Source organism: Ananas comosus, linkage group 21 (assembly GCF_001540865.1).
Source record: "Ananas comosus cultivar F153 linkage group 21, ASM154086v1, whole genome shotgun sequence".
In the NCBI taxonomy this organism is placed as follows: domain Eukaryota; kingdom Viridiplantae; phylum Streptophyta; class Magnoliopsida; order Poales; family Bromeliaceae; genus Ananas; species Ananas comosus.
Window position 1 is genome coordinate 8,394,951 of NC_033641.1, and position 13,865 is coordinate 8,408,815.

The window sequence follows — 13,865 nt, forward strand, 5'->3', positions numbered from 1 at the left end:
AATTTTTGAGAAAGAGATCTTCCACCTTCTGCTTAATTTACTTGGCGGATCAGGACGAATTCAACATAAATTATATATTTCTATATTTTTTGGACGGATCAGAGCGAGAACTTCACTAAATATAAATACTAAAGAAGAAGAAGAAAAAACCTATAAAAACTGAAACATTTTTCTAAATCTAGTCTTTGAAAAGGTGATGTAACAATTTTATTTGCAATAGTAGTTGTTTTATTATAAAAAAAAAAAAAATACTTGATCTGACTAAAAAAATTAGTGATTCAATTAGAACTCTGAGTGAAAGATTAAAAACCTAATTACTCAGTTAAAACTTAAATAAAAGATTAAGATCTAATTGCAACAGTTATTAGATTAGGGACTTTGTTTGAAATTTGGGTAAATGACCGGGACCTCTTATATAGTTTATCATTTTTAAAACATGTGATGTGCATTGCGCATACATTTTGCAAAAAAAGAATGTGAACTAGAATAAGAAATAGGAAAAGGTTGGGGAACAACGTGCAATTAATCCTTGCACATGGGGGCATATTAGGATAGGGGTATTATGGGAAACACGTGGGTATTTTGGGACAGGGGCATTGTTGGAAAGGTCGGCGCGGTCGTAAAGTTTTCACCGGCCATGGGAGAAGCTTGGAAGCTTCTCTTCTTCTTCGTCTTCGTCTTCTTATTTTGTAATAATGCGTTTGGTATTTTGACTTGGAATCGCCCATGCCGTGTATTAGGGTTTATAAATTAGGGTTAGGGTTGGTGTTAGGTTTTCCACGGCGAAGCTTCGATCTCCCGTTTGTGCTGTATTATCTTTGTTGATCTTGTAGAGCCTCCTCCTCTCTCTCTCTCTCTCTCCCAACAACGCCTGGTTCCGGATCGCTGCTTCGATTCTAGTACGGTAATTTTTATTTTTCGTTCCATTGGCTGAGTGATTTATTTGATAATCTTTAGATTTTGATGTTTGGGACGTGAATTGTAGTTTGAAAATTGGAATCTTGGGGAGATTTTGCGTTATTATCCCATTTTATTCCGATTTGATATGAATTCTTGTGATTAATTTATTTTACTTAAATTCCTAGAAATTTTGAAGCTTTTTCTTTAAAAAAATGGTGACAGATACATGAAATTGGTTCAATTCCCCTTAATAGCTTCTTCACGCTGGTTTTTAGTTTATTAGGATACTCTAGTAAAAGTTCAGATCATCTTTGTTAGGGATTTGATGTGCACTAGAGCTCTCAAACTTTGTAGTATTACTGCATAAGAACCTGTATTCAGCTGATCTAATGAGGAGTTGGTTGCTTTTGTTGTTTAGATTCTAAAACTCTGAAAAGAAAGAAGAGAATGCGGGCGCCGTCACTCCTTTTCCAGTGCTTTCCGGCCTTGTTGCCCAACGATAAGCCCGGCAATTATGGTTCTATTGTTTCGGAGAGAGATCTGCATCTACCTTCACCTGCAGTTGAGATTCTCTCTTCTAAGGTAATATGAAAATCATTGTCTAAGAGGAAATCCTTTGGTGGATATTATTTGTTCTAGATCAAGATTTATTTCCTATTAGATCCATCTTTTAGGTGCCATTGAATTGGAGCCGATTCTAAACTTCCGGCCTTCAATTCCATGAGGTTGTGGGTTCATTTCCGACCGTGCACATTTTTGGGTGAAATCACTATGTTGAAATCCAAATGGGCTAAATATCCATCTGTCCCCTCACCTTTTAGTTCTACGCGTCTGTTATATTCATCATGCGCATGAGTGGGGAACTGGGGATATTAAGTATGTTCTTGGATTTGTTTTCCCCCAGATCGATCTTTTAGGTGACAGAAACTTCTCTCTATTTTCAACCTACTTTAATTTCTTCGAAATTGTTGGTAACGGTCCTCTGGTGGTTAAAAAGGAGACTGTCTTTTTCTGCGAAGTTTTAGCGACATAATTTTGAAAATTGTGTAATGGGCATCTATTTTTCTGATTGTTCTTCTTTTCTCATGTCTTGATCATGAATGATTTACTTTCTTTGTATCATGTTTGTTTTGTTGAAAGCTAGTCTATAATTTGTTCCTTTCCTGTAAATAAGCTGCTAATAATTTTTTTTTTCCCTTGACTTTTGCAGAATGCCCATCCATACAAGTATGCCGGAGAGAAGCTTGATGTACAAGGTCTTAATATTTTCAAGGTGAAGGGTGTTTCCTAGATGCTCATTCTTATGCTTTGTTGTTTTTCATTTTAGTTTTGACATTTGTAGTTGCTCTATTGCTTAAACCAATGTGGCCACATGTTAGTACCTTTTTGGTCTAGCTTTTAAAAAGCTTCTCTACGCCATAAGTTCATATAGTTTGAAATTTGTGGCCATGGCAAGAAGGTAAAAATTAGCTTTTGGGCCCAAAAACATAAGCTTCAATTCACTCTTCTGCTTCTCCGACAGTAAGAAGCCGTAGAGGATATTATGAAAAAAAAAAAGTCTTTCAGTACTACTTCTGACAGCTTTATTTAAATCAACACTTCCACGGAAGCTCTAGCTAGGCCAAACAAGCCCTTTTTCTCTGTCTGTTTTTTTATTTGCTTTATTTGTGCTTCAGGGAAGACTTAGTGTCGCTGATATGATTGGGCTTTCACATTCAGACGCAGTACCATCAAAATCGGACGGTAAGTCTAAACGACCGTGGGAGTGGATTTCATAGTATAAAGTTTTAGCAGTGATCATTCGAAGTAAATTCTCATCATACAAGCTTTTTTCAGGGTCTCTGAAGTATTGGGAAAGTTCGATCGCTCTTGTAAACGTTCTTAAGAACGAGATTCGTGATGGGCTGTTAAGTTTTAGGGGAAAAAGAATTCTAGAGGTAACTTCTTGCCAAAAGTTATCGCCTCAGAACCTTATGCTTGCTATATTGCTTGGTTTTTAATTTATCACAGTCAAGTTTTATGTCTTCCTTTCTTACCATACTTGAGCGATCATCATTGAATTTCTTTTTTTTAAAAAAAAAGGTAAACCGAGTGTAGGTTCGCTATTCCAAATTCTTCCTTCTAAATGTCATCAAGTGCCCATTATTCCAATGAGATATAACGGAAAAGAATATATCCTTATAAAGTACTACTTTAGCTTAGTAATCATCTGCCTGTTAGTTCTTCTTCATCACCTGATCTTAATCAAGGATTTAACTCTGCACAATTACCATAATTACTTTTCTGTGAGTACTCTATAAGCTTCTCAGACTGCATTCTTTTGCAAGAATACCTTCCTTTTCTAGTCCGAGATACATATGACATCTGAAAATTTGGCCTGTTATGCATGCCATCTTTTGCTTATATTCAGTCGGAAATTATTACTAGTGGTTGACCTATCTTTCTCTTTTTGCTTGTTTAGTTTGATGCTTCATTGTTCGCACTGTTGCTAGATGACCTTATTGTCATACACAATTACTTCCTAATTGAAATGATGTTTATGCCCTTTCCACTTTTCGTTGTACATTTTGAACAGTTGTCTCATTAGCTCTTCGTAATTTTGGGGCTCAATTCGCTTTGCATGCTCTAAAAGCTATAGGATTTCACTAAACTATGTTAACTCTTAGATGGTTCCAAAAGTTGCTATAACTTGTTAATTTTAATCATTTTCGTGCTGTAATACCCATGGATTCTTTGCAAAATTTAATTTCACTAATTGCATTGTCAGAAAACTATGGATTTACGTGCCATGGCACGGGGTCGTACTGAAAATTTGTCGGCATGGTGCGTGCTGGGTAGTGCCGACGTGTGCTGGTTACAAGAAAATACATGTGTGCCAACACTTAATGACATGAAATATTTATTTTCTTTAGCAATAAAATATTATAATTGTTTATTATGTATTTTTGTCAAATCTTTTGAACTTTCTTGAGAAAATTACTTATTAATTTGAAGAAAAGAGAGTTTTGAGTATGAGAGCTGTATATTACCAATATTTTGTTGGCACGATACGGCGTGGTGGATACGATCCGTGTTAAAGGGCACTTAAATCGTTGCATAAAACCATCTCTATGTAGAGATTCACTCATTTTCCCAAAACTAGCCTCTCTTTGAACATCCGACACTGTGTAATATTCAACCTCTTTAATCTCCTTATTTATTTATTTGCAGCTTTCTTGCGGGTCTGGCTTAGCTGGAATTTTTGCTTGCCTGAAGGTATGTTTCCTTTCTTATTCATCGGAAATTAGCTTTTCTTCACATATGCTTCTATGTTATCTGATTTCTTGACCAAATCTCCCACAGGGAGCCTCCACAGTGCACTTCCAGGACTCAAATGCCGAAACCTTAAGATGCCGCACAATACCCAACGTGTTAGCGAATCTCGAGCAGGCACGGGACCGGCAGAGCCGGCCGACGGAGAGCCCCGTAACTCCGTCTCAGCAGCAACTGGATCCCGACACGCATTTCTACGCTGGCAGCTGGGATGAGCTCCACACCGTCCTCTCCGTGGTTCAAACGGACATCTTATCAGCCACTCCGCCGGCGCACTTCAGCTTCTCCGAGGACGATTTCATGGATTGCAACGGCAGCCAGGACGGAAGCACTGCTAGCCGTGACTCTTGCTCGCGGAGGTCGAGGAAGCTCTCGGGAAGCCGCCCGTGGGAGAGAGCGAGCGAGGTGGATCAGGGAGAGGGTGGCTACGATGTTATTCTAATATCCGAAGTCCCTTTTTCATCCAGCTCGCTGCAGAAGCTCTACGCGCTTATAACCAAGGTTTGAATCCTCAAACATCCCTAACTTCAGAAGTCGAATTCGTAATGTCGGTATTCAGTTCTTATTTTTGCTGGAGAACAACAAAACTAAACTACATGAATCGTTAATTGAAGATCAATGACAAGAGTTTCAGCTTTTTATTCTCTTCTTTTCACTCGAAAATTGCGAAAACATAAAGAGTGCTTCGACATTGCAAAAAATTACTACTTATATTTAGCTCTTAACTGAAGTTTCTCTCATGCAGTGTCTTCGACCGCCGTACGGCGTCCTATATCTCGCTGCGAAGAAGAACCTGGTCGGATCCAACTGCGGGGCGCGGCAACTGCGAGCTCTCGTCGACGAGGAAGGTGTTTTCGGCGCCCATCTCGTTGCCGAGCTCGCCGACAGGGAAGTTTGGAAGTTCTTCTTCAAATGAGGCATTTTAAAAGCAGCTAATAATACAAGATCAATCCCCAACACCAAAAGCATTCATTCATTTTTACTCTTTCATACTGTGTAATATACTATTCATATATAAAAAACTCTTCTTTTATTTTTTGGTAATAAGGTCCAAATTTTTGCTACCATTTTAGAACATTGAGCTTGATTCTTCTCTATTTTTTTTTTTTTTTTGTGATTTTTATACTTTGATATTACTTTGATATTATACACAGATTTATTGAGGATTTTTACATTTTACATATGCATTTTTTTTTTTTTAGAGAGATTAAACAATGAGAAATGTTGCATTGTGTGATTGTACACTTGTATGTATTGTAACTGATATACCACCGTTGTGGTTTCGCACTTTCTTATTTTAGTACCATGTGATTTAAAATGTAATAATTTAGTACCATATGGTTTCTTTTTTTTCTTTTTGGCAATTTTTTTTTCGCTAAATCAGTAACAATGTTAAAACTAAAAGGTATTAAAGTGAATATTCGATAAATCTAGATGGATATCTGAAGTTTTTTTGTATATAATTTAACGAAATGTTAACGGAAAAGCTGACGAAAAAAGAAAATAAAACCACAGGGTACTAAATTGATACACTTTAAACCACAGAATATTAAAGTGAGAAAGTGCGAAATCATAGGGGTGGTATTTGAAGTTTACCAAATATAAAAACTGAAAATGTATGGAGACCCCTCTACTATTGGCAATTCTGAAACACAGCCCTCAACTTCATTTTTTATTAATTTAGCCCTTTTTAACTTATATATATTTTTTAAAAAAATTTCAGTTATTCTAGTATTTAAGTCAAACAGTGGTTAAACTTATTATATTTAATAAAATTATCAAAAAAAATTGATAAGCTTTCTATTTTTCGGTCTAAATCATTTTATTTCAAAAGAGTGAAAAATTTAGGCGTCAATTATTTAAAAAAATAGTTGAGGGGGTCTCCACGCACTTTTACCTCCAAAAAAAAAATTTTAAAAAAATCTAGCACGTTCACAACCCGGTTTCATCGTACTGTCCAAAAGCCGTGCTAAAAATGTATGGAGACCCCTCAAGTAAATTCCTGTTTGAAATTACCTCCTCAACTTTAGGGGTTTTTTTTGGCTAAATTACAGAAAACGCCCTGTCAAAACCCAAATTTTCACTTTCTTCCCCTGTTATTTAAAAACTTACATTTTGCCCTCTTGTAAAATGAAAAATATTTACAGGGGATACGGTGTGAACTGTAATGATAAAATAACCATTTTACCCCTCACTATATTCACAGAAGAGAAGGTTGAGGACATTTTTGGCATAAAAAATATATAATAATATTTATAAACGGAACCCTAAAGAATTACTAACAGCAGGGGGCGAAGTGAATATTTTTCATTTTACGAAGGGGCAAAGTGTAGGTTTTTAAATGACAGGGGGAAAAGTGAAAAATCGGGTTTTAACATGAAGGTTTTATGTAATTTAGCCTTCTTTTTTTTTTAATAGAACTTTTTATCTTTCAACAATATGAAAATAAATTATTCTAGTTAGGATTTTATTAAAATTTATAGTTTTATTTTCCATTAATCATTAATTATTTTGAATTTGTTAGCTAAAAAGTTTTTGAAATTGTTAAATTTAATAAAATTATTAATGAATTTGAGGGAATTCCTAATTTTTTCCATAAAATTAATTAAATTCAAAAGATTGCGCCATCTCCAAATGTCCTATAGTTGAGGGGGTGTCCATACATTTTTCCCAAAAGGATTGTAATCCATGTTACATTTTCTTTTTTTAATTATTTCTTCTTTTTTGTAATAATAAAACTATATTGGATCAATCCTAGACGGCCAATATGCATAAAAAATCCACTACTTCTGCGTTTTTATAAAAGTGGGCCACTTTTTTCGATTTTGCAGATTCAGACCGGATTTTCATACCTTTATTATTTTTTCTCTCTCCTCTTTCTCTCTCCTTTTTTTTTTGTCGTTTATTTTTTTTTCTCTCGCTGAAGAGGCAGCGGAGGCAGAGGCGGAAGCGTAAACAGCCCGCCTCGCCTCTCACCCTCATGCTCTCGCCCTCGCCTGCGCACCCCCCACCTTCAACGCCTCCGACTCCGTCGAGGCCGCGTCGCGACTTTTTTATTTTTTATTTCTCTCCGACTCTCCATCGTTTCCGACGACGACGCCTCTCTCGCCCTTTCCCGCTATTCTCGTCCTGTTCCTCTCCCTCCTCCTTTGCCGCCTTCGACAACAACGCATCTTCGTCGACACCAACACCGTGGAGGTCGCTGCTGCGCTGCAGCCTCGGAGCGGGGGGTCCTTAGCAGCGTCGTCGCGGGAGGGGTGACAAAAAAAATTATAGAAGAAGCAAGAAAGAAAAATAAAGATAAAAAATTATAAAAAAAGAAAGATGAAGATGAAATTGCACCGTTAAAATAAAATTGCACTGTTTTAAAAAAACGTTGTACTATTATGGATATAAGTTGTACTATTTAAAATTTAAACTGTAGCTTTAAGATGAAAATTATACTCTTTAAATAAAAATTACACTCTTTGGATAATATTTATACTGTTTCTCCTCTTATTGCACACTTTCAGATGTAAATTACATTCATTAAGATGAAAGTTATATTCTTTAAATGTAAGTTGTACTCTTTGAGAGATATTTACACTGTTTCTCCACTGCCTGCTTTCTTCAGCGAGAGAAAAAAAAATGAACGAGAGAAAAAAAGAGATGAGAGAAAAAGGAGAGAGAAAAAGTAATAAGAGTATTTTAGTCAGTTTGCTGAAAATTCGGACCGAATCTGTAAAATCAAAAAAGGCGGCCCAGTTTTGCAAAAGCTCAAAATTTATGAATTTTTTATGCAAATTGGCCATCCTAGAATATAGAGTATTGTTGGGGAAAAAAAAGTAAAAATATGATGAGATCCACTCAACAGATAGTCATTTGAAATGGACCCCTCAACTTTATTTGGTTGAATTAACCTAGGGATGTAATGTGGGCCGTGCCGGGCCGGCACGGCCCANTGAGGGAATTCCTAATTTTTTCCCTAAAATTAATTAAATTCAAAAGATTGCGCCATCTCCAAATGTCCTATAGTTGAGGGGGTGTCCATACATTTTTCCCAAAAGGATTGTAATCCGTGTTACATTTTCTTTTTTAATTATTTCTTCTTTTTTGTAATAATAAAACTATATTGGATCAATCCTAGAAGGCCAATTTGCATTAAAAAATCCACTAGTTTTGCTTCTTTTTTTTTTTTTTATAAAAGTGGGCCACTTTTGTCGATTTTGCAGATTCGGACCGGATTTTCATACCCTTATTATTTTTTCTCTTTCCTCTTTCTCTCTTCTTTTTTTTGTCGTTCATTTTTTTTTTCTCTCGCTGAAGAGGTAGCAGAGGCAGAGGCGGAAGCGGAAACGGTCCGCCTCGCCTCTCACCCTCATGCTCTCGCCCTCGCCCGCGCACCCCCCACCTTCGTAGCCTCCGACTCCGTCGAGGCCGCGTCGCGACTTTTTTTTTTTCTCTTTCTGACTCTCCTCCACCGTTTCCGATGACGACGCCTCTCTCGCCCTTCTCATCCTGTTCCTCTCCCTCCTCCTCTGCCGCCTTCGACGACGACGCATCTTCGTCGACGCCGACACCGTGGAGGTCGCTGCGGCGCTGCAGCCTCGGAGCGGGGGGTCCTTAGCAGCGTCGTCGCCGGAGGGGTGACAAAAAAAAATTATAGAAGAAGTAAGAAAGAAAAATAAAGATAAAAAATTATAGAAAAAGAAAGATGAAGATGAAATTGCACCGTTAAAATAAAATTGCACTGTTTTAAAAAAATGTTGCACTATAATGGATATAAGTTGTACTACTTAAGATTTAAACTGTAGCTTTAAGATGAAAATTACACTCTTTAAACAAAAATTACACACTTTGGAAGATATTTATACTGTTTCTCCTTTATTGCACACTTTCAGATGTAAATTACATCTATTAAGATGAAAGTTATACACTTTAAACGTAAGTTGCACTCTTTGAGAGATATTTATACTGTTTCTCCACTGCCTCTGCTGCTTTCTTCAGCGAGAGAAAAAAAAATGAACGAGAGAAAAAAAGAGGAGAGAGAAAAAAGAGAGAGAAAAAGTAATAAGAGTATTTTGGTCAGTTTGCTGAAAATTCGGATCGAATCTGCAAAATCAAAAAAGGCGGCACAATTTTGCAAAAGCTCAACATTTATGAATTTTTTATGCAAATTGGCCACCCTAGAATATAGAGTTATTTTGGGGGAAAAAAAGAGTAAAAATATGGTGAGATCCACTCAACAAATAGTCATTTGAAATGGACCCCTCAACTTTATTTGGTTGAATTAACCCTGGACATTTTTTTTTTTATTGTGTAACGTTTGTAATTTTATAAATATTTTCTTCTTTTACTAGATTAAAAAAGTTATCATGATCACATTTGCTAAAACATCGAGTTGTAGAAACTCATCCACCATTTTTTTTTTTTTTGATCATCTTATGATGAGTGTAAAACACCAAAAAAAGGTTTAAAATATTGTTAGACAAGAATTAAATAAAAAAGAACACAGATGGATGTGTTGGCTTAAATGGGCTAGTATCCTCTCCTGTAGCGGTAGGTCATGTTGAGTCGAGTCATGTTCGAAATAGCATGAGGCTGGGTGGACCGAGTCATGTTCGAAGTGGCGTGAGGCTGGTTGGGCCCAGTCACAATCGAGACCTGTGGGCGCTGTATCTGTACGTTTTAAGTGAATTGATTGCGTATTTCTAACAGTTCGAGATTTTGGGATTAATGGTTAGCCCCAACGATCCGACAGAATGAGGATGACTAAAGGAAATAGTACTGTTCTTTTTCTTGAAAAAGCCATAGGCATTTTATTAAAGTAGAGTTCGATGACATCTTTTATTTATCTAATGGTCGTAAATAAAAAATTTGATTTTTACTCCTTTAAAAATCTTGTTGTCTATAATTTAGTATGATAACATATTTCAACTACAAAGTAATTTATTTTATCCAAAAAATAACTTGAAGATTGAACATAGTATTCAGTTTTAAACATCTTATCACACTTTTTATCAATCACATATACAAAATTTTTGAATAAATTAAGAAGATATACCGAATAAGATATTCATATAATCAGTCAACACCAAAAAAAAATCTACTATTATATAGAATAGGAAATTAAAATTTTTTGATAACTGTATGATAGTAAAGTATAATTTATGGCCTTTTTGCATAAAAAATCCACTTATTTTGGGTTTTTGCAAAATCGGGCCACCTTTTTCGTTTTTGCAGATTCGGTCCACTTTTTCAGCAAACTGACCAAAATACCCTTATATATTTTTCTCTCTCCTCTTTTTTTTCTCTCTCCTTTCTTCGATCTCGTCGCCGCGGACCCTTTTTTCTCTCTTCTCTTTTTTCGTTTTTTTTCTCGTTCCTTTTTTCTTTCTTTTCCCAGAGACGTCGTCGTCCCCGGCCGTGCTCGNTTTTTTATTTTATTAATTTTATTTAAAAATATTTAAATTTTTTAAAAATAAAAATAAAAATATTAATTTTTTTAAAAAATAATATATCAGTAAAAAAAAATTAAAATTTTAAAATATATTTATAAAAATATTAAAATTTTAAATTATTTTAAAATTTTAAATTTTTTGGACCAAAATACCCTCCACATTTTAGTCCAAGCCCAACTCCCAAAGCCACTTGAGTGTTGGGAGTCCCAAAGCAACAGCCCAACTCCCAAAGTATTGGGAGTTGGGTGGCGCAGGTCTTGGGATCCTTGCCTGGGCCCGGCTCGGGAGGGCCTGGCCACACGGGTCGGGTCGTGCCGTGCCGGGCCGTGCCTGGGTACTCTCTAGGCCCGGCACGGCCCAGGCTTATGTCGTTCCGAGCCGTGCCAGGCCATCGGGCCGCAGGAGCAAGGCCCAGCATGGCCCGATTTAACTGGCCGGGCCGGGCTGGCACAGCATGCTACAGTACTCGTACCGTGCCTGGCCCAGCCCACTCTCATGCCGGGCCGGGTGGGCTGCGGGCCGCCCAGCCCGTTTGACACCCCTAAATTAACCCTAGACATTTTTTTTTATCGTGTAACGTTTGTAATTTTATAAATATTTTCTTATTTTACTAGATTAAAAAAGTTATCATGATCACATTTGCTAAAACATCGAGTTGTAGAAACTCATCCACCATTTTTTTTTTTTTTATTTTTGATCATCTTATGATGAGTGTAAAACACCAAAAAAAGGTTTAAAATATTGTTAGACAAGAATTAAATAAAAAAGAACACAAAGATGGATGTGTTGGCTTAAATGGGCCAGTATCCTCTCCTGTAGCGGTAGGTCATGTTGAGTCGAGTCATGTTCGAAATAGCATGAGGCTGGGGGGACCGAGTCATGTTCGAAGTGGCGTGAAGCTGGTTGGGCCCGGTCACAATCGAGACCTTGTGGGCGCTGTATCTATACATTTTAAGTGAATTGATTGCGTATTTCTAACAGCTCGAGATTTTGGGATTAATGGTTAGCCTCAACGATCCGACAGAATGAGGATGACTAAAGGAAATAGTACTGTTTTTTTTTCTTGAAAAAGCCATAGGCATTTTATTAAAGTAGAGTTCAATGACATCTTTTATTTATCTAACCTTCTGTTTGGATGTCGGAATAAATTATTCAAAAATAGCTTATTTTGTATAATAATTTTCTAGTATGGTCGTAAATAAAAAGCTTGATTTTTACTCCTTCAAAAATCTTGTTGTCCATAATTTAGTATGATAACATATTTCAACTACAAAGTAATTTATTTTATCCAAAAAATAACTTGAAGATTGAACGCAGTATTCAGTTTTAAACATCTTATCACATTTTTTATCAATCACATATACAAAATTTTTGAATAAATTAAGAAGATATACCGAATAAGATATTCATATAATTAGTCAACACAAAAAAAAATCTACTATTATATAGAATAGGAAATTAAAATTTTTTGATAACCGTGTGATAGTTAAGTATAATTTATTAACCTATAGAATGATAAATAGAAAAGAGCTAAATTATAAAATAATTGAGTATAACTTTTTTATCCACAAGATGACGTAGTGACAATGAGGTAACCCACAAGAGTGGCAATTTAAAGCTTACCGTTAATTTTATAACTATCTCACTTCTAATAACTGACCAAAATTATTCAATACTAGAAAAATGAAATAAGGGTTAATTTCTTATAGCTCCCTTGTAAACATATTGGGTAGTAAATATTTTCCAACAAAATTCAAAATTTTCACATTTACCCTTGCAAAAGTCCGGTGATATTCATATTTGCCTCTGTGATTTGTTATCGTTAGAGCATTATTTTATTTTTTAACAGAAGATAATTAAAATGATATTTTTGCCATAACAAATATGTCCTTTCAAAAGCCCCAACTATTAGAATTATACAGAAATATCCTCTCAAAAATTTTCGACGGTCATCTTTTTTTTTCCACCATAAAAAAAATATATAAGAGAGGCAAAAATATCAATTTACCTAATTTACTAATCAGAGTTAAATATTTTATCTATGGTTAATTATATTTTTCTAGTAGATCCTAAAATAAGGGGTATATTTGAAAATATTAGAAATTTTATAGGAATTAATATAAAATATTAAACTTTGTAGGGATATATCTGCTATTCGATATGTTTACCGGGAGCTGTATGCAATTAAGCCATAAAATAAGAAATTAATTGCATACAGGTCTCTTTCAATATAGTGAATTGTAAATATATTCCTATAAAGTTCAACTTTTATATGTTATCCCTACAAAAGTTCTGATATTTTCAAACATGTTCATATAGTAAGAATCCGTTAGAATAATTTATCAACAATAAGCTAAATACTTAACCTTAATTAGTTAATAAGGTGAATTGACCTTTTTACCCCTCTCCACTTAACAGTTGGGATTTTTGGAGGGACATATTTGTGATGACAAAAATATCATTTCATTTATAAAATAGACAGTGTTTTAACGATAATAAACCAGAGGGACATATTTGAAAATATTAAAACTTTTCTATGGACAATTTATGAAAGTTGAACTTTGTAGAGATATTTTTGCAATTCACTATATTTGCAGTGACCTGTATGAAATTAACCCTAAAATAAATAGAGAAACGCTTCAATACACCATAAATATTAAAATCTAATTCTTAATTAGTAAAGGGTATAATTGAGTTTTACATGAAATAACTTGTTGAATAGGTTATCGATTTGAATTAGTTAATATGACAATATTGGAAAAAAAATTAGTAGNAGTATATACCAAATTTGTCAGCATCCTATAAATATTAAATATCTTATTTACTTTGGTAACTTACCAAATTAGCAACTTACCAAATTAGATAATACTCAATTTGTTAAGTATCCGGCTCAAAAAAATATTAAATTTAAATTTAATTTTTGAAGTTGGTATTGTAATGTAAAATTTTAAAATTTAAATTTATATTAAACTTTTAAATTTGAATCTAAATTGAACTTTTAATCTTAAAGCCAAATTTTAATTTTTGATTTAAATTAAATTTTGAATTGGAACTGAAAGTTTTATTTTAAATTTGTATTTTATATTTTAAAAAAATTGAATTTGATTTATAATTAAGTTTTAAATGTTGTTTTGAATTTAAATTTATAATTTGGTTGTAATTTGAAATCCAACTATTGTTGTAGGTATTTNGCCTTAAAATTTGTGGAAAAAT

General features: G+C 34.7%; 1 protein-coding gene across 2 annotated transcripts; it reads left to right on the top strand.

The window, feature by feature from the left end:
* LOC109726880 lies at positions 586-5,507 on the top strand. Of its 2 annotated transcripts, none has more exons than XM_020256714.1 (8): positions 586-904; positions 1,319-1,482; positions 2,111-2,173; positions 2,577-2,643; positions 2,737-2,837; positions 4,111-4,155; positions 4,243-4,713; positions 4,958-5,507. In XM_020256714.1, exons 2-8 carry the CDS (start codon positions 1,348-1,350, stop codon positions 5,126-5,128), a joined length of 1,053 nt encoding a protein of 350 aa, XP_020112303.1. In that variant the 5' UTR covers positions 586-904; positions 1,319-1,347; the 3' UTR covers positions 5,129-5,507. The 2 variants fall into 2 exon arrangements, with proteins under 2 accessions (XP_020112303.1, XP_020112304.1); XM_020256715.1 differs by having other exon boundaries at positions 586-899.

Excerpts from the sequence above, each read along its gene's own strand:
- LOC109726880 (XM_020256714.1), top strand. The coding sequence starts at position 1,348 with ATGCGGGCGCCGTCACTCCTTTTCCAGTGCTTTCCGGCCTTGTTGCCC. Across the intron at positions 1,483-2,110 it reads TTGAGATTCTCTCTTCTAAG|AATGCCCATCCATACAAGTA; the intron begins GTAATATGAAAA and ends TGACTTTTGCAG. Across the intron at positions 2,838-4,110 it reads GGGGAAAAAGAATTCTAGAG|CTTTCTTGCGGGTCTGGCTT; the intron begins GTAACTTCTTGC and ends ATTTATTTGCAG.